This window comes from Mirounga leonina, unplaced genomic scaffold (assembly GCF_011800145.1).
Source record: "Mirounga leonina isolate KUSES-001 unplaced genomic scaffold, KU_Mleo_1.0 Mir_170, whole genome shotgun sequence".
Lineage (NCBI taxonomy): Eukaryota > Metazoa > Chordata > Mammalia > Carnivora > Phocidae > Mirounga > Mirounga leonina.
In genome coordinates this window covers 11,730,222-11,757,450 of record NW_023270433.1, presented here as the reverse complement: position 1 = coordinate 11,757,450, position 27,229 = coordinate 11,730,222, and the positions used below count along the sequence as shown (strand labels likewise).

At 36.2% G+C, this 27,229-nt stretch overlaps 1 protein-coding gene across 8 annotated transcripts in view; it reads left to right on the top strand.

Moving 5' to 3' along the window:
• The window catches only part of RABGAP1 (RAB GTPase activating protein 1), a 159,803-nt gene that overhangs the window by 63,341 nt on the left and 69,233 nt on the right, over positions 1-27,229 (top strand). For all 8 annotated transcript variants that reach the window (XR_004681217.1, XM_035015842.1, XM_035015844.1 and 5 more), the window contains 3 exons: positions 7,297-7,471; positions 11,093-11,186; positions 15,428-15,578. Coding sequence is in view for 7 of the 8 variants with exons in the window: in XM_035015842.1 (XP_034871733.1) it covers positions 7,297-7,471; positions 11,093-11,186; positions 15,428-15,578 (420 nt within the window). In the remaining variant the exon portion in view is untranslated. The remainder of the gene's footprint in view (positions 1-7,296; positions 7,472-11,092; positions 11,187-15,427; positions 15,579-27,229) is intronic.

The window sequence follows — 27,229 nt, the reverse complement described above, 5'->3', positions numbered from 1 at the left end:
ATTCTTCTGATCTTGCTTTCCCTTTAGGTCTTATACAACCTTATATTCAAAGACTGCATGAGTTTACAGGAATATTACTTATGTGGTTTGGTCTAATATAATGTATCTTAAGTAGGCTAATAAATGACTTAGGCAGAGTAAAGTAGCCAGAAACACATATACCTGAGACCTAGCCCAATAGACTACTCTAGAATCTCTGTTAAGGTTACAAGCTAAACATAGGCCAAGTTGTCAATATTTTCTTTGCAAAAAGCAGAAGTTTATATGTGGAAGCTAGGGAGGAGAGCAGGGAATTCCTGAGAATCTTTCATTTTTTTTCCTTATTTGGGTAAGTCTTATTTTGGGGGGGAGGAGTTTTGTGAGGGGTGGGGAATGGGAAAGAAGAGAGAGAGTGTGAAGAATTTGAGCAGCTTGTCGCTGTCTTAGTGCACTTAGAGCACTGTTAATCTCATTTCTTGTAACATAATAAACTAAGTTTATTCCCTCCTTTACATTCATGGCATTAAAAAGTAATAGCTACAGTGGTTGAGAGCCTACTGTGGCCATCACTGTACAAGCTACCTTGACTTTTTCTGTCTTATATAATTTTTATAGTGAACCAATGAGGATAGTATTTTCAGTTTTATAGATCCAGAGATGTACAATCAATTTTATGGAATGTTGTGTGAACAAGATGCATACCTGAGCTTTCTCAGCGTTCTCAGTCAGGATTCTTTCCGTAGAAACATCCTCCCTTTGTCTGTCTTTCTGTAAGAGTATTTTTAGGATTTACTTAAATTAAGGAGAATTTAAAATTTTAACCCTTTTGCAGTTCTCATCAGACTGAAAAGGAAACAGTGGTGCAGACCAAATTTTTAAAATATATAGCATATAGTTTTTGTTGTTGTCAGTATGGGAAAATAATTATAGAAAAATTTTTAATACGTGTTTAAAAATTGATTGTTTCTCCTATCACTAAAATTACCTGATGACTCAGTAACTCCTCTTAAGCATGGAAGCCTTCCCAACTGTGAGTATTATTATATTAAGATGGCATCATATTAGAGAAGAAACTTTTAAAATTAGTGGGGAAAGAGGCACCTGGGTGGCTTAGTCGGTTAAACGTCTGACTCTCGGTCTCAGCTCAGGTCTTGATCTCAGGGTCGTGAGTTTAAGTCCTACACTGGGCGTGGAGCCTACTTAAAAAAAAAAATAATGCAGAAATAATTGTTTTCTTGGATTTAAATATTTAGAATATTGTTTACTAAAAGAGAAAGAAACTGGTCTGAAGACTAGGTTTTCCAACAGTAATGTAAAGTGAATTTAAGACCAGCTAAGCATTCTTAAAACTATAGAATTACAGAATTTTATTGCCAAAGAGATTCTAGGTGTCTTAGAATCTTTTTTGAAATTATTTTATAAATGAAGCTGATGTCTACAAGATGAAGTATGCGGCCAACATCACATAGACAAGTTATTAGTATGACCATATTAGAAACCTGAGCCTCTTATTTCTCTTTGGGGTGTGTGTGTGCGCGTGTGCATGCCTGCATACACAGGCATACGCACACATATGCAGTAAACCACTGAACCTCTCAAGGTGAAAAATATGGAAATGCTTTCTGTACTGGAGATCTTCAACTGCTAAATCAGGGGGCACATGATATCATGTGGTATTCCGCTGTTCCTGGGAAGTGTGATCACTGGGTTAAGGTGGTGACCACTGGATTTCTCCTTTGTAAAAGTAGTTTTTGCATTTAGCAAGTAATATTTGGGGTGGTTCTTTGGCAACTTCCAAATACCCTGTTCCTCAACAACTTTCTAACTAATGGTTTTAGCATCCTTTAGCATTGATGATCCTTCAGTCAGTTGAGTTCATTCACATATTTTCAATAGTAATTTCACATTACAGTTTTCTTCTTTTACATTTATATATGTTTCTAATATTGAATATCTTAAATACAATAATCACAATATATTTATTTGCTTTATCCTACTTTATCAAAGAATTTAAAAATAACAGTATTGCAGGAAACACCCTTAATACAGATCTTTCTTTTATTGCTCCTAGCAAATATATAACAAAATCTTTATAAACTTGTAAAATGTTAAGAAAAGGTACTATTATATTTGTTTTTGAAATACAGATTTTAATTACTTAAAATTTCAGTGAGGAGAAGCATATATTAATACAATTAATGATGGGGTAATTAAGCATTCATTAATAAACTTGTACCATTTCTTTTTTTTTTTTTTTTTAAGATTTTATTTATTTATTTGATAGAGAGATAGACAGAAGAGCACAAGCAGAGGGAGTGGCAGAGGGAGAGGGAGAAGCAGGCTCTGCACTGAGCAGGGAACCCGATGCGGGACTCAATCCCAGGACCCTGAGATCATGACCTGAGCCGAAGGCAGACGCTTAACCATCTGAGCCACCCAGGCGCCCAAACTTGTACCATTTCTAAAATACAGATGATGCAATTTGTGTACAACTTACATTGTACAAACTTCTTTTAATTGGAAATAAGACCCATATTTTCATATCAGTATATAAAAATCAATATGTAAACCTCTAAATGAAAAGGTTTTCAGAATATTTAGCATATTCTGAACTTTTCTATAGGTGCTTAAATTTTGGGGAAAACGTTTATTAATATAACTGTAATATGTAGGTATAACATAAAAATGGATGTATATAATATGAAATTGGGTCAGTATAGTTTCAAATTTCCATTTGTTGATATTCATTCAAAAAAAGTCAGTATTGCAATTAATAAACTATTGAGTGAAGTTTAAGATTTTATGGAACTTTTTTCCCCTTTGAACATGTTCCAGTATGATTATAAAATGAGTATTGTGTTCAAAAGTTAATTGGAAAAAAAAATTTTTTCATTATAGTTACGTTACCATTTGACATATATCTAGGTTCATTTGTTTCCATATTTTCAATTTGGGGACTTTGGATCTTTTATTTGGTTTAATTTTTTGAATATTTAAAATATATACAGTGGTACAAACATCAAGATTATGTAAAAATGTACTCAGAAGTCTTAACTTTCATTCATGTTTCTCCATCCAAACCCATAGGTAACCATTATTAGTGGTTTCTGGGTTATCGTCCCAATGTTTCTTTTTGGGAAAATAGTAAAATACTCCTATGTATTTTTAACTCCCCCCCCCCCCTTTCTTTTAAAGATTTATTTATTTAACAGAGAGAGACACAGAGAGGGAACACAAGCAGGGGGAGTGGGAGAGGGAGAAGCAGGCTTCCTGCTGAGCACGGAGCCCGATGTGGGGCTCGATCCCAGGACCCTGAGATCTTGACCTGAGCCGAAGGCAGACGCTTAATGACTGAACCACCCAGGCACCCCTTTAACTCCCTTTTTTAAATACATACTAGCCTGTGTACCGTCCTGCACCTTGCTTTTTTAACTTACTATATCTTGCAGATCATTCCACATCATTTCATAGAGATCTTCCTCATTCTTAATGGCTACATAGTACTTTGTTGTTTGGATGAATCATGATTTATGATTTTTTAAGTGTCTTCTATTGATGGATTTTTGGATTTTTTTAAATCATTTGCTATTCCAGATAATGTTGTAGTATAGAACTTTGTGCATATGTTTTGATTTAATGAAAGTGCATATTAGGGTAGATAATTTTGCATATGTAATTTTGTTATATTTGCCAAATTTCCCTTTCTCACTGTTGTAATCATAGAGATGAACAGGATATGAGAGTACCTGTTTCTCCACAGGCTTGTCAAGAGTATGTTGCCAAACTTAAGGATCTGATGGTAGTCTTAATTTATCCTTTGATGAATGAAAACAAGCCTTTTTTCATATATTTCATGGTGACTTTACTTTCCTTTTCTCTGAACTATCCTTCATATCTTTGGCTTTTTGGTTTTGGCCTTTTTCCTTTTAGTTTTTTGGAAGCTCTTTCTGTATTTGAGAGATTAACCCTTTGAGATATAAATTGCAAATATTTCTCCTGGTTTGTCACTTGTCTTGTAACTTAAATTATGATGAATCTTTTCAGCTTTTTTTGCCATATGGTTATATTTTTAGGTACTTGAATTTATCAAGGTTTTCCCTTTAAAGCTTCTGGATTTTGAGTCATAATTAGAAATACTTTCCCTATACCCAATAATAAAGAAATTTACACACTTTCTTCTATTATATGGTTTTGTTTTTCTACTTTTAGATTTGATTCATTAGTGTTTTATTCTGATGTATGGTGTAAAGTATGGGTCTGATTTAATCTTTTTCCAAATGGCCATCTACTTGTCCCAAAGCCATTTATTGAATAGTCTAACTTTTCCCCCAGTGATTTGAAATGCCACTTTTTATCATATATCACATTTTCTTTCATGTTTGGACTTTATTCGGGCTTTTATGTTCTCTTTCATGGGTTTTTAGGTTACTCATGCACCAATATCACACTTTTAATTATGTAGACTTTATAATATGTTTTAATACCTGATAGGGCTACCTTACCTCCCCAGTTCTTTTGTGGATTTTGCCGGATATTCTTATTTTTCATGTAAACTTTAGATTTAGCTTCTGTAGCTCTGGGAAAAAATTGGTATTTTTACTAAGGAGAATTGACATCTTTATTATGTTCAGTCATCTAAGACATTTATTCAAGTCTGTGTTTTTCAAGAGTGATTTTTCAAAAGTTTTTTATTACAGAAAATTCAAACACACAGAAATAAAAATAATAGTATAATCAACCCCCATGTACTATTTCCCAGCTTCAACAATGTATATCATTTTTAATAGCTGGCATTCTTATAAGCAGGGTTCAGTTCGCGACTATGTTTATCTGACTTCAAAAGGCAGTTTTAGTATGGTCAGTATAACTCACAGAAGAGTTTCTAGGTGAGCTGCAATGGTTATCACATTTATATAGTCTCTGAGAATTTTTTTTTTAAGTAAAGAGCTGTTGATCTTTGAACTCTTCTAGATAGTAATTAACTGTTTCAGAGAGTAATTTGTAACAATGAAAAAAGGAAGTCCTATTCCCTATCAAAGTGTAATACTTAAAAGTTAAACATAATTATAAATTTAGAATGAACCTATGTCATAGATTTTAATTCAATTCATTAAGTATTGAGGGAGCCAGTAAGATGGTAAAACTGGCTCTACGTATTTGAGGAAATTGAGTTGATACAGTCCTTTAAAAAAAATAATAATGTTAGAACAAGATTGCTAGGTCAGAAATAAAACTGGCTAATGTCTTAAAGGTAAGTTTGGGTTATCTTTTCTACTGGACAGAAATCATTTGCCTATCTATTGGACACAAATCTATAGGTTAATATATAACTTCATAGAGTCTGGGTCTTTAATAGTAAGTAGCTAAGTCAGAATTGTTTATTCATCTAGAAAATTAATCCTTAGGTGGACATGTTAAAACAAAGTTGGCAAACTAGAGTATGTGGGTCGGGCGCCTGGGTGGCTCAGTTGGTTGAGGGACTGCCTTCGGCTCAGGTCATGGTCCCGGAGTCCTGGGATCGAGTCCCGCGTCGGGCTCCCGGCTCAGCAGGGAGCCTGCTTCTCCCTCTGACCCTCTCCCCTCTCATGCTGTTTCTCTCTCTCTCTTTCTCTCAAATAAATAAATAATAAAATCTTTAAAAAAAAAAAAAAGTATGTGGGTCAAATCTGGCCTGACCTTTGTTTTTATAAAGTTTTTTTGGAATATAGCCACACTCACTTAGTATCTATGGGGGCTTTTGCACCATTGTGGCAGAGTTGAGTAGTTGTGACAGACTAGTGGCCCACAGAGCCTAAAATATTTACTCTTTGGCCCTTTTCAGAAAGGTTTACCGACTCCTATATTAAGCACTGTTTCAGGATGATATTGAAAGGACATGTTGCCACTAACTTGGTCTTCCAGGATTGGGATAATTTTTTTAAGAACATACATGAACATTCAGATGATAAAATCCGCTCTGCCTGGTATTTTTGTACCTAATGAGCATTTTAACCCCCTCTTCTCTTTCTGTATTTTTACTTTATGCTTGTATATCTTTCTCATTGGTGTAGCCACATTTCTAGTTGTCTTTCTGTCTTTTCCTATAATTCTGCTTTTTCTTCCTGCTCTGTATTTCACTCCTTTTTCCCCTTTCTTCTTAAACTGGCTGTAATGTAGAATATTAATATATTTAAATTTGGTACTGGAAAAGTTTTATATTCTTGGTCCTTAATTTTTAATTTAGATGAGTTCAAACTATGTGTTTGCCTCAAAATACAAACCAATTTGAGATACAAAATTTTTGTGAATTTCATTAATCTCTTTTCTGCCACTCACCTCTACACCCCAACCCCAGTTACAGCTTTCAGTTAAAGAAAAGTTCCCTACACTGCTTTAATTAAGCTAAAGGAGTGGGAAGAGGCATGGAAATAAAAGGACTCTCTTAGTCCTAAACTGTGTTAGAATATTTTAAAACATTTTTTCCAGGGTGCCTGGGTGGCTCATTGAGTTAAGCATTGGACTCTTGATTTCAGCTCAGGACATGATCTCAGAGTCATGACGAGCCCTACATCGGGCTCAGCACTGGGCGAGGAGCCTGCTTAAGAGTCTCTCTCTCACTCTCCTTCTGCCCTTCCCCACCCTCTCTCCCTCTCTAAAAAAATAAAAAAATAAAACATTTTTACATAGTTTTTTTTTTTTAAGATTTTATTTATTTGATAGAAAGCTCATGTGAGAGAGAGCATGAGCAGGGGGAGGGGCAGAGAGAGAAGCAGACTCCCATCTAGCAGAGAGCCCAACACAGGGCTTGATCCCAGGACCGTGGGATCATGACCTGAGCTGAAGGCAGACACTTAACTAACTGAGCCACCTAGGAGCTCCCCTCATCGATAGTTTCTTAAACTAAACTTAAATAAAACTGCAGAATTAGAGTCCTGCTAGCCTATTTTCCTGCGGATTGTTAAGTCTAAACGTATATTTTTCTATTTAGAAAAGGTTACATTTGGGGGCGCCTGGGTGGCTCAGTTGTTGAGCGTCTGCCTTCGTTCGACTCAGGTCATAATTCCAGGGTCCTGGGATCAAGCCCTGCGTTGGGCTCCCTGCTCGGCTGGGAGCCTGCTTTTCCCTCTCCCCTGCCCCTGCTTGTGTTCCCTCTCTCATTGTCTCTGTCAAATAAATAAATGAAATCTTTAAAAAAGAAAAAAAAGAAAAGGTTACATTTAGTGTAGACATTTCAAAGTTATACCTTTTTATTCTCACATCCTGTATGAAATCAGAAGTGTAGTGCTCAATTAAAAAATAATTGTACCACTTAGTAAATAATATTTTTTCATCTTCAAGATAAAGCAGAAGGAGAGAAAGAACAATACTGACACTTTATATGAAGTTGTGTGCTTGGAAAGTGAATCAGAGAGAGAGAGGAGGAAAACTACAGCCAGTCCCTCAGTTCGCCTGCCACAGTCTGGATCTCAGAGTTCAATGATACCTTCTCCTCCAGAAGATGATGAAGAGGAAGGTAAATTGTAGGGAGAGCTTAATTTCTATTATGGGGTGGTACACCATGCACACCATTATAATTTTACGAGGGAATTGATACTGTGACATAGCATTTGGAATTCTTTCAGTAAATACTTACGAGAATGTACTGTATGCAAAGGACCATGGGAGATTCAAAAATGATGAGCACAGGACCTTCTTTAAGATAATTGTAATCAAGTTGGAAAAAATGAGATTTATAATTAGTGTTTTTTTTAAAGAATCCGCATGTGCTAGCTTAGTGTATTAGCACATTTTTAGAGCAAACTTGACATAGCTTCCACCTAAATAAATGTTCCCATTTCAACTGGTTCATTTTACAGGGACAATTTCACTTGCCAAAATGTGGCTTCCACACATGACTCTTTCACAAAATATAAGTATTTAAATACACAAGTTTATGTTTATGTATTATTGGATTTTCACACTGATAAACATTAGGAATCATCCAGTTCTTTTTTTCTCTCTCTCTTTTTCTTTTTTTATGGTTATATCCATTAACTAATCTGTCCGTCTCTGTTAAAAGCTACTATATAGAAGTGAGAAGTGGAGAGGAGCAGCACAGGAATAGCAAAAGTTTGGGAAGCATTTTCTAACCTATAATTTTGTACCAGGACTTTTTATTTTTATAAAGAGGAAAAAAGCTGATTATGATAGAAGGTCATATGAAGCATGTGTCTATGTGAGGTTCACAGAAAGTGTTCTGGAAATTCATAGAGGAGAATCCATTTTTCATTGTGGGGAGATGTGGTAGGACATCATGATGAGTAGTTTTTGAGCTGGGACTTTTAAAATTTGTTTCTAAAGTAAAATAATACTTTGTTTATATAATCCTCACAAAAGTTCTGAAAAACAAGATTTCTATTATCCTTATTTTGCACATAAGGAAATGGTATCTCAGAAAAATGAATTTGCCCAAGGCCACACAGCTAGAAATAGGCAAGGAGGATCTTTATCCAGTTCTGAGAGTTAGCAGTCTGAGCTCTATTCTGTAATCATCATGGTGCATTTAGTTCACATAAAGCATTTTGAAGTGCAAAGAAAGCACATATATTGTTTGGGGAGAAGTTGGAGATACAATTTAAAGTCTTCCTGCAGAAACAGTTGAGTCATGTGTTAAAGCTGGGAAAGGTGGAATTGTTCTCACCGTTTGAGACTGCTCTATAACTAGTGGTCTTGAGACTTGTAGTTTACCTTCTAAGTCAACACTGCTTAAGATGGAAGAGCAAGTAATAAAGAACTCTTCTCCCCTAAAACTCAGCAGTAAAAACAAAATGCACCATAAACTGAGACAGACACTCTATTTTTGATGAAACCAGAGAATGGTCAAATGCTGAATCTGAATGCTGTAGATTTTAAAGAATATCTACCTGTTACAAAGAAATTTGGGCCCAGCTGAAGGATAACATCCGGACTAATGTCTGGTTCTAATCTATGGCAGGCATACATTTTTCAGTGGAATTGAGGAGTTCAGAGGGCCTCTAGTAACAGGTGTTAACTAGGAGAGATAAGGACCAATAGCAGACCATGGGAGAGTTAGGGAACACTAGAACACAAGTTCTGTAAAGGACAAAAGTGTCTTTTTTTGCCCACATTGTTTCCCTAGTGTATAACACAATTCCTGGTGTGTAATAGATGCTCGGGAGATACTGGTGAGATAGGTTTACCCCCCCCACCCCTCCAACCTTCCGCCCCCCCCTCCCCCCCATCCATTCCCATAGTGAAAGGCTAATGACATGACAGGACCATGGGGCTTAAGAAAGCTGTGTAGTCTTCCCATCTTTTCATTCTCTAACCTAGTGTATGGACCAGGGAGACCCATCCTGTTGTCATGTGTTTGCTTCCTAGAAAGAAATGGCTATAGTCCTCTAGTAGAGAGGCTCCTTATCCATAGGACATTTGTGCTCCCAGGGCAGGAAGCCAGCAGGTATAAAGGGGAGGTGTTCAGAAACAATACTCTGAAACTGAGGTTGCCTGCTCCCTCCCCACCCATACCCCTGCCTTAGGTAGATGGAGTTCTAAACACATATTTCAAACTGCTACTGTCAAGATATGTTGAAAGCATCCAAAACAGTAAAAGAGAATTTGATAAGACAGATCTTCCTAATCTCTTTAAAGGAATTGTCATCTCTGGTACATTTTAGTACATTTTTTATAGCTGCTATTCCCCAAAGAGTTGTTGTGTTGTATTGATAATTGAATGAGTAGAGAATTACTTGAAGCATTAGAAAGTAGGGCCAATTCTGGCAAAATAGCAAAGTTGGGAAAGTTTATCTTCATGCCCTCGAGCCTTTCTCCTTTCCTTATTTATCCTGTCTCCCATTTGTCCCAAAAGAAGTCTCACTTACATTCAGTCTGTGTCTTCCCTATCTCACCATCAAAACCGATGCTAATGTCCAAGGTGTTATAATGTAAAGAAGTAATAAGTATCATGGATTTCTGAGCTGTTGCTAGTAGAGATGCAAATTCATGATGTAATCATTAAAGGTATAAAGGTCCAAACTTTGTTTAGGCAGGTTAAGCCAGAAGACTTAGAAATAGCATTGGTGAGGACACTTGGAAAGAAGTACCGTAGTCCCCTACTAGTGGAAATAAATTGTAGAGCCATTCTGGAAGGCAATTTGTCAGTAAGCTTCAAAATATCCCAGGAAGTCCACTTCTGGGCATGTGCCCAGTGAAAACAAGAGTTATGTTCATCCTGATACTATTTGTAGCAGAAAATTGAAAACTCCCCAAGTGTCCAGCAAAAGAGGATTGATTACATAAATGTCTTAGTCCATGTTTCCCCCTTTCATTACACTTTTAAATTCCTCTCACAGGCCTTTATCATTGTCAGTTTTTTCACTATCTTCATATCTTATAATCTTTAAATTCTTATTTGAGTTTACTTAATTACTAAAGTTTGAAATGACTCATTTTGGTCTTTTTTAATATTTTTGTGCTTTCTGTAATAAATATATGCCATTGTAGAAAATTTAGAGTCCTAAAAACATAAAGGAGGGGGGAAAGAAATCATAACTCCATCACTCAGAGATTGTAATTGTTAATGTCTTAGCATAATTTACTCCAGACTATTTTGATCAGAATGAAGATTTATTAGCTCCTGGTTTTTATTTTATGTGGCATTTTGCCAGATTATTAATGTAAACACATGTCAATATGTAATTACATTATAAACATATATCATAATTTAATCAGCCTCCTATTGCTGCTCTCCTATTGTTGGACACTTAGGTGGTTTGTAACTTTTTTTAACTGTGGTAAACAAGACTGCTATATATTTTCCTGGATAAAGTTGTTTGCTTTGGAAAAGGAAAACGAAGATAGCATATTTTGAGTCTTAGAAATGGCTCTTTTCTACAGTTAACATAATGTGGACTCTATGGAAAGTGAAAGAAATAAAGAGATCATAGCAACATTGTACCTAGGATCATTTTTATTTTCTTTGTATTTATATCTGTATGCTAAAAGAGAGAAATAGAACTTCTGACTTTTATGCTCCCAGTAAAATCTTTCAAATTTGACTGTTATGTTTCCATTCATTCTTCTGGCTAGCATAGCCACTTCTGTTATCCTTTTTTATGTGTTTTATTTATTAAAGATAATGATGAACCTCTCTTGAGTGGATTTGGTGATGTATCCAAAGAATGTGCAGGAAAAATTCTTGAAACATGGGGAGAACTTCTGTCAAAATGGTAAGTTAGAATAGTTCTCCTTTTCATCTGTAATTCTCATTTTATGGGTAGGGTATCTTCCCCTAACTACAATATTCAATTTTGGAATTGTTCTATTTTGGAACCTATTATAGAAACCAAAGTATGGGGTTTGTGTTCTAGAATCTCTATTTTTAGAGATTTATAAGGGTAAGTAGTGACGATCTGAAATCACCTTTCAGAATATCAGAAACCTAATAAATTCTCATTGCTGCAGAAAATATTAATTCAGACATGGAATGTATGGAGAGAATAAATCAGGAAAGAGCTCCTTTTTATTGACGTGGTTAGGAACCACTGACTGGTTAAGATAATACACAATTAAGACAGTACACAATAATCAGGGAAGTTTGGAAGATGCTTACACAATGCACAGAGCCACAGTAGAGACCTCAGGTGGGATTTTTCCTTATCTGTATTATGTACCTAAAGTGACAGAGCAGAGTGTTATGAACATGCTGTATATTGACTGGTCTAACAATTATTTTTCCTACTGACACTTGTAAAACTCAGGAATTTCTTGTCAAGAGAAAGTCTCAGCTCGAGAGATAGCTTGACAACAATATTAAGAAGCACTATCCTATAGACTGTCTAGAAAGGATACACTGTGGTGTATTTCTTAATGAAACCAGAGACACTCTGCTAAGTCAGGCTGGTGAGACATTTATGTAGTTTCCTTTTTCCTCTCTGTAGGATGCCATTATATGCTGCGGGGAAAAAAAAGCTTGAAAGTGATCTGAGCACTTCTCTATTTCTGACATTCTGGTTGTTAGGGTTGTCATGTAAGCTCCCCATGGGCCTATTACTTTGGGGTCTAATTTTTCTCAGAAAATTTAACTGTTAAGCCTTTCACTCTATTCTTAGAAAACTGTGTTTCAGCATTTAAAAATCTTCCATGTCCTTAAGGGATGGGATTACAAATGGGCATGCATCTGCTTCTAGCACTCCCACAGTGCTTTACACTTTTGGTGAAACGTGCTCCACATCGGGAAATGTCAAATGTGTACAGGAGGAGAATGCAAACCAAAGCATGGTTTGTCTTTATACAAGTGGTTTTAGTAAATGAACTCTGCAAAAAGCCCCTTCACCCGCCCAGGATAGAGTTCTCATTTACTTTTGATATTCCTATAGCAGTGGTGAGACAAACCTGCTGATGCTCTCATCACAATTATATTTTCAGCTCAGTGAATTTGGAGTGTTTGGACTGCTGCTGGCAGGCATTTCATCTGTATAAAAAGGTTTCTGCTCTAAAATAGAAACGTAATTGAATCTTGACATGGTTACATAATAGTATATTTAAAATCATTGAGATACAGCATTCAGACTCTAGATTTTATTAGATGAACTCACCACCATTTTATACAATTGCTTGGAATTTGTTACCAAATTTTATTCATTCATTCATTCATTTATATTATGTCTTTCTCCCACTTCCTCAAATATATTAACTGAGTCTACATGTTTGTTTTTTTAATTTTAAAAATTATTATTTCTTTTTGCTCTTGTTTCGTTTCTCTTCCTTGAGCTTCTTTCTGGAGACTTTAGGTCTGTTGGCCTTTTTTGTATAGGTGGTACCCAGTGAGGCCCAGGAGGGCTGGTGCTACATGGTTCTTTAAGGTGTTTAAAACTGTCTTCACTGGTTTGGGTCCTGTCTTCAGAAATAATAATATAGTTTGTTTCTCTTCTTTAATTCATCTTTTTTCCCCATCATTATTGTATATGTTCTGTAGGTAGGAAACATTGCAATATCATGGAATTTTAGAGCCTAATAGACCTGGCTTTACATCCTTCCTCTCCTCCGTCCAAGCTGTGTGGTCTTGGGCAAGTCACTTAACTCTTCTGAGTCTGTTTCTTCATTTACAAAATATACAAGTCTTTGAAATTACCATTCAAGATTATTGTGAGTTAAAAATAATGGATGTTGTACTCGTAGTAATAGTCGTGAGAATTAATGAATTTACCATATGCCAGGCATTGTGCTAAGTTATGTACTTGATTTCAGCTATTATAACAGCCTTATGAACTAGTATCTATTTATATAGATGAGGAAACTGGCTCAGGGATTTAGTCAGCAATTCTGGTTAGTAAATGGCAGACCTAAAATTTTTAACACAGGCAAGTCTGAGCCTAAAGTTGGTTTATTTAACTCCACATTAGATTTTAGTGGCAGTATTGTAATAGTACCTTTGAGCTCTAATTCTCCAGGTACATTTTAATGTGATTCTTAGTGGATAAGAGAACTAATGTTGGTATAAAATAGTATGTTGAGGGTAAATAAAGTTAATACGATCAACGACATAAAGTTATTCTGAAAATAATTTTACCAATATAAATTAAGCTAGGATTAGCATATAAACCTAGGGTTAGGTTTATTATTTCTGTAAAGAGCCAGGTCATAAATACTTAGGCCATAAATATATAGGTCATAAATATTAGGCTCTGTGGCCCAGTAGTCTCTGTCACTACTACTCAACTCTGCTGTTGTGGTGCAAAGGCAGTCATAGACAATATGTAAACAATTTAAAAAGCCTATGTTTCAATAAAAGTTGCTTTACAGAAACAGGCGGTGGGCAGATTTGGCCCACAGGCCATAGTGCACCAATCCTTGAATTAAGTAGCAATTGCTTTTGTTCTTTCTGCTCACAACCCTTCAACTTTTATATATATATATATATGTATTTTTCCAAGCAAAGACAAAACCATATTGAATTGTCTATAGCTACCGCATTAGGGTACTAGCATCATGGAATTAACCATTTTTAAATGTACTGTGCATTATTCTTTAGAATTCTGGGAATGTTTTGAGAAAAGTCTGAGTCCTTTTTGTATTTTGAGAGTGGTCATTTTGTATCAGTAACTTCTGTTTAAATCTGGTAGTCACAGAAGCCTTTCCAGGTCAGGATTCTGCATTACTGACTCAGTAATGGTGGCTTTCAGAACACAAAGCAGCCATGAAATCCAACAGAATATTTATTGATCTGAGTTTGAGGACTGCCTGAGTCATTTAATCGACTTCCCTGGACTTCTTTCTCCATCGGTAAAACTGGAAATACTAACCACCTACCTCAGATGGTTATTGTGAAGATCAAATAAGATTATATGTAAATCACTTTATAAATTGGTACCAATTCGGGCACCTGGGTGGCTCAGTCGGTTAAATGTCTCCCTTCGGCTCAGGTCATGATCCTGGGGTCCTGGGATTGAGTCCCGCATCAGGTTCCTTGCTCTGCGGGGAGCCTGCTTCTCCCTCTCCTCCCCACTTGTGCTCTCTCTCACTATCTTTGTCTCTCTCTCTCAAATAAATAAATAAAATCTAAAAAAAATAAAAATTATACCATTTCAAGATAAGTTTTATTTTCCCCATTTTATAGACTAGATAAATGAAGTTCAAAGACTTTAATAACTTATTTGGATGTTACAGTAGTACAGTAGAAATTTTCTTACAGTCATTCAAAAATGTTACTTGAAGCAAGGTATCATAAAAAATGCTGAAAGCTTTATTTTTATATTTATTTTAAATATTTATTTTAGCTTAATTTTAACTTGGTACATATAAATACACAATTCATTTGTGAGTTTTGATGCAGGGCCAAGCTCTTATCTTTGGCTTTGTGTCCACTGATTGGAATTTTGCTTTGTTTTTCTTAAATAAGCCACAACCATGAAGCTATAGTTTCTAGTTTTGATTTTTATTTAAAAAAATAAAAATAGAGCAATAATTTAAAGATACTTAGGAAACAGTCTGCACAGTTCTTTCCACCACCCAATCTTTTAGTTATCTTGGCCACATCTAATTCAACGGCTTTATTTTTTTTTTCTTTATTAGTATGTTACCTTTATTAAGTCTGTAAAAATCATTTAGTCTAGTTTTCATAAAAATAACACTGTTTAGGGGTGCCTGGCCAGCTCAGTCGGTGGAGGGTGTGACTCTTGATCTTGGGGTTGTGAGTTTGAGCCCCACATTGGGTGTAGAGATTACTTAAAAATAAGATTTTTTTTTTTAAAGATTTGATTTATTTGAGAGAGTGCGAGAGAGATCACAGAGGGGGAGGGAGAAGCAGAGTTGCTGCTGAGCGGAGAGCCCGGTGCAGGGCTCAATCCCAAAATCCTGAGATCCTGACCTGAGCTGAAGGCAGATGCTCAACCGACTGAGCCACCCAGGAGCCCCAAAAATAAGATCTTTAAAAAAATAATACACTTACAGATTATGGCTTTATTTTTAGGCATCTCAACTTGAGTGTGAGACCAAAGCAGTTGTCATCCTTAGTAAGGAGCGGTGTTCCTGAAGCTCTGCGAGGAGAAGTCTGGCAGCTGCTAGCAGGTTGTCACAACAACGACCACCTGGTAGAAAAATACCGAATTCTCATTACAAAGGTAAGGGGCTGGTAATTCAGCATTAATCCTTTTAAAAATCTGTTAGGAAAAGATTGTTATGGCTATTTGATTTCAGGGAACTTTTTATAATTCCTTTATCTAATATAAGAATAGAACTTTTAAATACACTTCTAGCCCAAAGTTGTTTCTAGTGTTGGCACAGAAAAGAAGGAAAAAGGTTTTCTTTCTTGATTGGCTTCACCTCAGAGGCAAAAGATGTCCTCTACTCATTGGGTAGCTAAATCCTTTTTGAACATAATTGTATTTTTAGATCATTCATGCTATGCAGTATGAAAAACTTTCTTTTGTTTATTTTAATTGTTTTCACACTTCACAGAAATGTGTTCTTTGTAGGTAAGGCTTAGTTCTAGTTTCTACAATTCGAAGAACATGATTTTATTCTTTTCAATTGTATTCCCTTTAGCGCATTCCTCTAAAAGGAAGAATTCTCATTTTTTATAGTATCCCTTTCTCAAGTGCATACATTCCTCAAGGTTTTATAAGCAAAGCAATAAAAACTATTCTCTGTACAGCATACAAGAATTGAAATTAATTTTCTTCAAGATTCGATGATGCTTTGTGCCTTTGCACCCATCTCATTGGTTTTAATTTTTGTTGTTGTTTCTCACATTCTTGAAGTATTTATCTTTGGAAAGCAGTTTCTCCAGTCCCAGACCTGGGTTTTGAATGAATTGCTCAGAACCCTCAATAAAACATCAGCATTTTTCAGTGTGACAAAAGGTGGGCTTCTTTTAAAGATATATTAAAACCTTAAATGAATAATATCTCCATAAGTGTTTTTTAAAGTAATAGTCTTATGGGGAAGAACAGCATTTTGAACACAAAATTGGACCTTTTCTCACCAAAAAATGACTTTTACTTGATCAAAATATTGCTGTTGTCATCATTTTATTTCTAGACAGATTTTTTTTTTTTTTTTTGAAGAACTGATATTCTGATTCCCTCCATTATGTTGCTGTCATTGTTCAAACAGCATTTATTGAGTGCTCATTACAACCTCAGTGCAGGAGCTAGGAGGTGAAACACAAAGCAATCATTTGTCATTACAATAGACACAAGTCAGGGTGGCCTGAAATAGCAGTGGGGGCCATTGAAGGAGTGATTAATTCAGCTTGGGAGAACAGGAGAGTAATGTAATAAGTAATGCAACATTTAAGACCAGTTCCAGAGAAGAGCTCCCCAGCCATGGACAGATGGAAGAGCATTGTACTTGTTGTATGAATGGAGGCATTGAAGAATGAAGATACGTAACAGGTATAGCTAGTGAAGGTACACCTACTTGGTTGTTTTTTTTTTTTTCCTATTGCTGGCAAATTATATTTTGGATAAATAATTCTCAGTTATATCTCTGTCTTTCCAAATCCTCTTTTGAAGTCCTTTGAAACATTTGGTCAAAAATTGTTTCTTAAATGTTTTTGGTGTGGATTTTCAGACAGATAATTTTTAAAGATACGAACTGTCCAGTTTTTCTGGTTCCATGAAAATGGTGGTTCTTGAATAGGAACCTGGTAGTTATATGATGTGTAAAAGATCACTTTATTAACAAACTCTGATCTATTTGATTAACGTTTTATATATGCTGGTGTCATGTGCTTTTTATTTCACATTAAACTTCTACTGTGTGGGTGGCTAGAACCTAAAAAGATTTCTCATGGATGTATAATTATTTAGGGGCGCCTGGGTGGCTCAGTCGTTAAGCATCTGCCTTCGGCTCAGGTCGTGATCCCAGAGTCCTGGGATCGAGCCCCGCATCGGGCTCCCTGCTCTGCGGGAAGCCTGCTTCTCCCTCTCCCACTCCCCCTGCTTGTGTTCCCTCTCTCACTGTGTCTCTCTGTCAAATAAAATAAAAAAAGAATTAATTAATTAATTGCTGGTAGATGATCAGAAAATACAGATTATTTAACCATCATAATATTGGTGAATGCTTCTTTTTGTTTTACACTGCAGTATTATTTAATGTAAGTTTATATTGCTTTTCTTTTCAGCCTTACTGGAAATAATAGTTATTGTTGTATAGGAATGGTATTGATATTTTAAATTTTGTTCTGAAATTTTTTTAGGGGAAAAATTACTTTAAAATTTTTTAAATTTATTTTCACAGCAAGGTGTAATTTATATAGGCTAAAATATACAACTTTGAGGTATACAACTCAGTGATATTTTACATATAAATACACCGCTGTGACTACTACTAAGAGGAAGAATATACCCAGCACCCCAAAAAGTTATTTCTGTCGCATTCCAATCATAACCGCCCCTTCTCTGCCCTTGAATAACCATTATTCTGACTCTTCTTTCCCTACCATTAGTTTCAGTTGTTCCTGAGCTTCATTTAAATGCAATCATGCAGTTGTGCAGCATGTCCTTGTTTGTATGTGACTTCTTTTGATCATTCTATTTTGGGAGTGTATCAGGAGGCGTCTTCATTTTTTTGTTTTTTGTTTTCATTTTTTTAATTGCTGAGAGTATTCCACTGTATGAATAAGCCACACTTGAAAAAGCCACACTTGAAAAAAATCTATGCTGCTGTTACAGATGTTTGGTTTTGCTTTGTTCTTTTCCAGTTTTAGCCATTATGAGCAAAGCTGCTATGAGCGTTCTTGCATTTAGCAAATGTTATGGTCTGAATGTTTGTCTCCCTCAAAATTCATGTGGTGAAGTTTAATTTCCAAAGTGATGGTGTTAGTATTAGGAGATGGGGACTTTGGGAGGTGATTAGGTCATGACAGAGATCTCATGATAGCGATTAGCACCCTTATAAAAGAGGGTCCAGAAAGCTCCCTCGCTGCCTTCCATCGTTTGAGGGCACAGCAAGAAGTCAGTAGTCTGCAGTGAAGGAGAGGGTCTTCATCACATCCCAACCATGTTCACACCCTGATCTTGGATTTCCTGCCTCCAGAACTATGTGCAATAAATTTCCGCTGTTTTTAAGCCATCCAGTCTGTGGTATTTGTTATAGCAGTCCAGATGGACTAAAACAGCAGGATTTGTACATATTAGTATACATGTATTGACAATAATATTTACTTATGTATATGTATTTTTAATTTATTTTGGACATGGGTTCTTTGCCAGATACATGCTTTATGTTCTGAAATTCCACCTGTAATATTACCTTAGAGGGTTATTTATTTATTTATTTATTTATTTGAAAGAGCACAGAGGGAGAGGGAGAAGCAGGCTCCCTGCTGAGCAGAGAGCTCCACATGGGGCTCGGTTCCAGGACCTTGAGATGAGAACCTGAGCCGAAGGCAGACGCTTAACTGACTGAGCCACCCAGGCCCCCCTCGAGGTTTATTTTGCTTAGCTTCTTCAAAGACTAAATTTAAGATAGGACACAGGGATTTGATTTGTAGAGTGAAGCCCCCCCCCCCGAAAATTAACTTGCAAACAAAACTGATGAATGTCTTCATCATCATCTTGCTTTGTCAAGCTTGATTTATAATGGGATATATGTAGGATTTTTCCCATGTGACTTTTGTAATCCAAGGACAAAGGCCTTTCAGTAATAGAAAATACATAGGTATATATATTTTTAAGGTTTTTTTAAGATTTATTTTTGTGTTAGAGAGAGCAAGAGCATGTGGAGGGGGAGGGGCAGAGGGAGAGAAGAATCTCCAGCAGACTCCCTGCTGAACAAGGAGCCTGACGTGGTGCTCCATCCAACGACCCTGAGATCATGACCTGAGTTGAAATCAAAAGTTGGATGCTTAACCAGCTGCACCACCCAGGCGCCCCAAGGTGCTTCTTATTTATAAAAGCAATGGAGTTTGGAGGCACTCTTGTTTTTGTTTTTGTTTTATGTTTGTCTGGGGTTTTGTTTTTTGCTTTTTCATCTCAAGAATGAAAAAGTATAATAATAATAGCTGCCCCTTTTGAGCACATGTGTCACATGCCGAATTGAGCACTTTATAGTCATTATGTCATTATTCTAAGAAAATCCCCATGAAGTGGTAATTACTATTTCCGTTTTAGAAATGAAGCAGAGGTTCAGTGAAACTTAGTAATTTGCTTTCAGTCATTCAGCATGTAAATAAATGATAGAGGCAGAATTTGAACTCAGGAACGACTCCAAAGCTGGTTCTTTTCCATTATTCTCCCTACTTGTCTATCCTTGAACTTAAATAAAAATTTTTGTATACAGCCATATGTGTACTCATACAGAATTTCATGTGGACACATAAACATGCTTATTTTTATGTGTAGATTTTTATTCAGTTACTCTTCTCTTGGTAGGCATTTACTTTGTTTCCAGATTCTAGCCTCTCCAGACATCCTTGTATGTGTTCTAAATCTTTTATGGAATAGAGTCTCAGGAGTATGATTGCTGGATCAAAGGGTCACATGTTTTTTAAAGTAACTTTTAATTTTTATATTTAATTTACTTATATCCAGTTTGGTTCTCTGAAAGGCTATTACTGTTCATAGTTCACCAGCAATGTAGCAAAGTATCTGTAGCCCCACATCCCAAACAGTATTAGTTACCAGTAACTGTATTTAATTTTTTGCTCTCAATGGATGTAAGTGATACCAGCATATCTTCAGGCAGTTCTCTGCCTACCAGTAAATTTGAGCGATTTGCTCTTCTGTGAGTTACCTCTTTATCTTTATTAAACATAAAATCTCAAAGCCAGAGATGGAAGAAAATCACTTAAATAAAATAAAAATTATTTACCAAAAAAAGAACTCTCTAAGTATTCTCTATTATGTATATTACTCCTTTATCTTCATTATAAATACCTTTCTAAAACTAATTCCTTATTGACTTTATTGATGGTTTCATGCCATACAAAACATTTTCAATTTTTATGTAGAAAATTGTGTCTCGGTTAAGGTCTCCTACCTTTAAGTTTTGTTAAGTGCAGTTTCTAAGATTTTCTTGCAAGATTTTTGTTGTATGTGTTATATATTTATATCTTTAATCCATCTGGAACTTATTTTTGTACATAGCATATGATAGCGGCCCAATTTTAATTTTTTCCCGGATGGATAACTAGTTGTGCTACTCCTGTTTTCCTACTGAATAGAACTACCATCTTTGTTAGATCTGAAATTCTTACATATACTGAAATTGAGTTCTGGATTTTTCTGTTTATTGATCTGTTTGTGTTACTCCTATGCCAATACTGTTTCGGTTAAAGAGGCTTCAAGTTATGTTCTGATATCTGGTAAAGCAAATCTTTTTTCACTATTTCTTATTCCATATTTTTCTTATATATTCTTATATATTTAATCTTCCATATAAACCTTAAAATCACTTTCTTCAATCTCACCACCACTATCTCCCTATAAGGTTATGTGAGGATTCTAATTAGAACTTACATATTAATTTAGGCTATAAATTACATTGTTATAGTGTCTTTACATCTAAGAGTATGGTATGTCTTGCCACTTTTATGTCTGTTAAAGACTTTAGAGTTGCTTTCCTTTACATCTTGTGCCTTTTTTGTTAAATTTATTCCTAATAATTATTCTAGAGTGTTCTTGCTATTGCAAATGGAGTATTTTTTCCTTTCTATTTCAGGGTGCTAATTGCTACAAAAGAGAATAGACATTGGTTCTTTTTTTTTATTCCCTGTCCATCTGCCTTTTGATATTTCGATTAGTTCTCCTAATTTTGTACTAGCATCTTTTGAGATTTTCAGGTATGTAATTATGTCAGCAGCAAAAACAGTTGCACTTCTTTTTTCACTGTTTCTGCAGGCTGTTAAATTTTCTTTGTTTATATGTTGGAAACATTAAGACAGGGGCACCTGGGTGGTTCAGTCGGTTAAGTGTGTGCCTTTATTCAGCTCAGGTCATGATCCCAGGGTCCTTGGATGGAGCCCTGCATTGGGCTCTCTGCTCAGTGGGGAGCCTGCTTCTCCTTCTGCCCCTCCCCCGTGCGTGTGCATGCGTGTGCGTGCGTGTGTGTGTATATGTGTGCATGTGTGCGCACATGCTCACTCGCTCTCTGTCAAATAAAATCTTAAAAAGAAAAAAGAAACATTAAGACAATGCTAAATGATGATGGTGATAACTAGCATCCTTGAATTCTTCATTTTAATTAAGGTGGTTTTAGTTTTTTAATCTTTTGGAAGGCATGCTGTTCATTTTTGGTTTTTTGTAAATAATTTTTATTTTACTTAAGTGATTTTCTTCCATCTTTGGCTTTGAAGATTTTATTAAGAATGTGTACTAAATTTTATCAAGAGGTTTTTTAGCCCTTAATATGATTTTTACACATTATCAACATTATGATAGACTTATTGATATTGAACTACCCTTGGCTTCATGGAATAAATTTCTGCAGACCAAATATTCCTAAATTCTTTGTTTTCTGTTCTTTCCGGCCTTTAACCAAAGGTTCCTTAATCCTGGTGTCTAGAGACAACTTGTCAGACTCATTGGGATTAAGTGTGGCTTACCCTAATAAGTAAGCCACGGGGACTCCCATGGCCCCTCTTACCCCCATTTGTAAGACCTATAGCTGTTTGGGTCTGGTGAATCAAATAAATGAAGGAAAATAGAGACACTTGCTGGTTTCCAACTTCCAGAATCAGCCTCTGGCCCTTCCTTTTGGTTATTTCTCACCTTGTATGTCAGTGATTCTGGTTTTTTTGTTTGTTTTTTTGCTTAGTAGCAAAGATTTATGTCAAAATTGCTTCCTTAATGGATCCTTTTAATGAAAGAATAATGAAATAACAACATATTCTGAGGGTTCTCATTCCTTTCATCCAGTCAGCCTTGTGTTTTCTGAAACCTGTTTGCTTTTGTTTTTGTAGTGATTTTATTGATAAACTTCAGTGATAAGAATCTTTTGTTATGAATTTGAAGTTTTTATCCAAAATCTAAACTAGTGACAAGTCCATGTAACCAATATTTACATTTTTAATTGTCTATCCGAGGGAAGTCCTAGAGGCCTAGCCACATTTTACCAGTCTGGAAAAATAATTCAAATATCTAATTATAATGTCATTATTATGCAGATTTTTGGTTTTAATTAAAATTATCTCTTTAATAGATATGTTAATAGTAAAAGATTCAATAATATATAATCATATAACCTGCCTGTAGGTACCAAGCAAAAAGGGGGTCCATTTAGCAAAAAGAGCACTGATCATAGAGTTAGGAAGCCTGAGTACTGGTTTCAGCTCTGCCGTTAGCTTATGAACTCAAATGAGTTCTGCACTTGTGGCCATTCACCTCCTCTTCTCTGACATTAGGTTGCTAAAGTAATTGGATGATCGTCCTTTAAGCTTAAAAATTCTAGAAAATTAGATATGTAACCTGTTTGAGTCCTGCCCCCCAAAATAGCCCATGATTTCACAATTGAGTACTCTTGCTATCTGATTCTATAGGAAAATAGGTTTTGAGTACACTTTTAAGAACTATATTGTGTGCTCCCATATAGCAGTTGCTGTAGTTGGTCTGCTATAGACTGAATGTTTATGTCCCCTTAAAATTTATATGTTGAAATCCTAACCCCTAGAACCTGATAGTATTTGGAAGTGGGTCTTTGGGAGGTTAGTAGGTTGAAAGAGAGCAATCCTCAAGAATGCAATTAGTATCTTTTTAAAAAAAGACTCCAGATCGCTACATTGCCCCTTCTACCTTATGAGGACATAGCAGTAGATGGCCATGGGTCCTCACGGTACACCACATCTGCCAACACCTAAATTTTGGACTTCCTAGCCTCCAGAACTGTGCTAAATTTCTGTTTTTTGTAAGTCAGTCTGGTATTTTTGTTACAACAACCTGAATGGACTAAGACAAGTTTTTCTCAAATTGTTATTTGTGAAAATCATTTCAGGTCTCCATATCCCATCTCTGTAATGTCCTGTCCCCTGTAGTGAGTTGCTGTAAGTTGTATCTGTCCAGGGAGTTCTAAAGGTTTCCTGAATTATAAGACTGGAAACATAATAGGCTTGATCATATTAAAATATCTGATATTTGATAATTTTTTATCTACAGATAGGTAATTTCATATACATCAACCTAATAGGTGAATTAAACAGTTATTATGCTAGGGTTTTATTTGAAACATCTTCCCATCTAAAAGTAGAATTGCCTGTTGTTTTTATTAGGCATTTGTTGTTTAGTCAGCCGTAAATACCTTTGAAAGCCTACTTTATGTCAGCCCTGTGCTAGGTTTCATGGCTATGCCCGTGAATAAAATGTATCTGCTCCCTGGTTTGAGAGAGACTATAGTCTAATGAGGTAAATAAGCAATTAACTAACCATTTAATAAAATTATATGAGAGTTACAGAAGAGAAAATAGTGCCATGTGGCACGCGACAAGAACTTTTCAATCTAAGGATTCAAAAAGGTCTCTTGTTCAGAAATTATTGAGGGAAGGGGATTGTTGTGGTGGGATAAGGTGCTGCATGGCATGTGTGATGTTAGAAGTAGTGGGAAAAATGCAGAATGAAATGAGGCCAGAAAAGATAGATAGGGGCTGGATCTTCGAAAGCTTAAATAAGGCATATTCGAGATTTTTAGCAATAGAAAGTCATTGAAACATTAGAAGGCACTATGCAAAGTGGATTAGAGTATTGTCTAAAGGCGGATTGTCTTGATTCAAATCGTTCTTCCTACTGTATTTAAGCCATTAACATTGGGCAATAAATTACATTAGACTTTTGTTTATCTGTAAAATGAGATGACAATAGTACCTTATTTGTAGAGCTGTTAAATGAACTTAGATAATGTGTGAAAACACTAGGTACAATTTTAGCCCATAGTAAGTATAAATTATTCCTTAGTTATTGGTATTATTTGTATTATCATTATTAGTTTTAGAATGGTCATTCCAGTTACTTGAGTTAGAATGGAGTAAGATTAATTGAAGCAAAACCTGTTAGTAATTTAGGCAAAAGATGATTGTGACTTGGATTGGAGTAGTGGCAAAACAGATAGGGAAAGATACTATTTGAGAGAAGTTTCAGAAATACTTGGCATTTGGTGATTGAGTGAATGTGGGAGATGAGGGAGAGGGAAGAGTAAAAGATGATGAGTCAAGGACCTCAGATTGGTTTTGGAATGACATTGGTACAAATACACCCCTATCAACTGCATTTAAATAATATGTTAATTAAATAAATCAACATTTAAAGCTTATTTTTACAGAATAATAAGTAGTAGATAATGCCCAGAAGTGAATCTTAGGAATTTGAAGAACTGAGATCGATCCTTTCTCCTCTGTAATATTTAAACCACTGAATAAGTTGAGAGAAGAATAAATACAACTTGAGCAGTCATTTCCCTTTTCTGTTTCATGTTTCCTCTTTTTTGCCTTATTTCCTTTTTAGTTCTGTCACTTTCATTTTTTAGTTTTAGGTTGAACCATATAGAAGTTTCCAGTTTTGGGCGCCTGGGTGGCTCAGTTGGTTAAGCGACTGCTTTCGGCTCAGGTCATGATCCTGGACTCCTGGGATCGAGTCCCGCATCGGGCTTCCTGCTCAGCGGGGAGTCTGCTTCTCCCTCTCACCCTCCCCCCCCTCATGCTCTCTCTCTCTCTCTCTCTCAAATAAATAAAATCTTTAAAAAAAAAAAAGTTTCCAGTTTTGTAGATCAGAAACTATTTAACCAGAAATGAAATGGTTAAATATTGGCCATTTTACATGGTTCATCCAGTTGTATTCTTATTCTGTAAGAATTTTTAACCAGGGCTCTGAGGGTCCCTTTTGAGTTAAATTGAGCATCTAAGCCTATCTGAAAGAATGTTGCTGTGATGACATAAGGACCAGTGAAATGAAGTCCCATGAAGTAGGTGACTTAAACCTGGTATCATCCATTCAGTGTGGCTCTGGGAGGACATCTCGTGGCCAGAGTTTTTGTTAGCTTTACCGAAAGAGACATGTTATATATTATTTTCGATGGTTTTTTTTTTTTAATATCTTATTTATTTATTTGACAGAGAGAGAGCAAGAGAGGGAACACAAGCAGGGGGAGTGGGAGAGGGAGAAACAGGCTTCCTGCTGAGCAGGGAACCCCACGCGGGGCTCGATCCCAGGACCCCGGGATCATGACCTGAGCCGAAGGCAGAGGCTTAACGACTGAGCCACCCAGGCGCCCCTCGATGTTTTTTCAAACCTGGTTATAAAAATGGTACATTTGACTCTTGACCAGCATGCAGCTTAGGGGCAGTGACCCCCCCCCAACATTTGAAAATCCACATAAAACTTTTGACTCCCCCAAAACTCTACTACTAATAGCCTACTGTTGACTAGAGGCCTTACCAATAACATAAACAGTTGGTTAGCACATATGTTATACGTATTAAATACTGTATTCTTACAGTAAAGTAAGCTAGAGAAAAGAATGTTATTTAAATCATAAGGAGAAGAGAAAATACATTTACAGTACTGCAGTATTTATTGAAAAAATTCACTTATAAGTGGACCTGTGCAGTTTAAACCCATGTTGTTCAAGGATCAACTGTACAAAGAAATTGGGAAATTCATAAAATATAGAAAAACATAAAATAAAAAATTGCTTGTAATCCCACCCACGATCCACTAAAAAGTAGAGTTGATTTCCAGTGTCTTTCCTTCCAATCATATATATATAGATATATATATAGATATATATATATACACATACAGAAATAAAAAGCCACAAGTATATCATGAGATTGCATTATTTTTTTTTAAGATTTTATTTATTTATATGACAGAGAGGGCGTACAAGCAAGAGGAGCAGGAGAAGGAGAAGTACGCTCTCTGCTGAGCAGAGAGCCCGATGTAGGGCTCAGTCCCAGGACCCGGGGATCATGACCTGAGCTGAAGGCAGACACTTAATGACTGAGCCACCCAGGCGCCCCAGGAAACAGACTCTTAACTATAGAGAACAAACTGATGGTTACTAGAGGTGGGGAAGAAGGGGGATAGGTTAAATAGGTGATGAGCACCAAATGTTATATGGAAATGTTGAGTCACTATATTGTACACCTAAAACTAATATTATACTGTAAACTAACTAGAATTTAAATAAAAACTTAAAAAAAAAAGGGAAGTATATATAGATTTTTTTTTTAAAGATTTTATTTATTTATTTGACAGAGCGAGAGAGGGAATACAAGCAGGGGGAATGGAAGAGGGAGAAGCAGGCTTCCTGCTGAGCAGGGAGCCCGATGTGGGGCTCTATCCCAGGGCCCCAGGATCATGACCTGAGCCACCCAGGCACCCGTATAGATTTTTTTTGTAAGATCTATGTATTTGGGGCTCCTGGGTGTCTCAGTCGTTAAGCGGCTGCCTTTGGCTCAGGTCATGATCCCAGGGTCCTGGGATCGAGCCCTGCGTCAGGCTCCCGGCTCAGCGGGGAGCCTGCTTCTCCCGCTCCCTCTACCTGCCGCTCTGCCTGCTTATGCTCTCTTATCTCTCTGTTGAATAAATAAATTTAAAAAACTTAAAAAAAAAAAAGATTTATGTGTTTGTGCAGGGGGGAAGAGCAGAGGGGAAGGGAGAGTCCCAAGCCGACTTCATGCTGAGAGGGGAGCGTAACACCCCCAGGCTCAATCTCAATATCCCAGATCACCACCTGAGCCGAGAAACCAAGAGTCAGAGGCTTAAAGCTGTGCCACCCAGGCGCCCCTGTATAGATTTTTGTTGAGGACATAGATTTATTGCCACTTTATGTCCTTAATGTT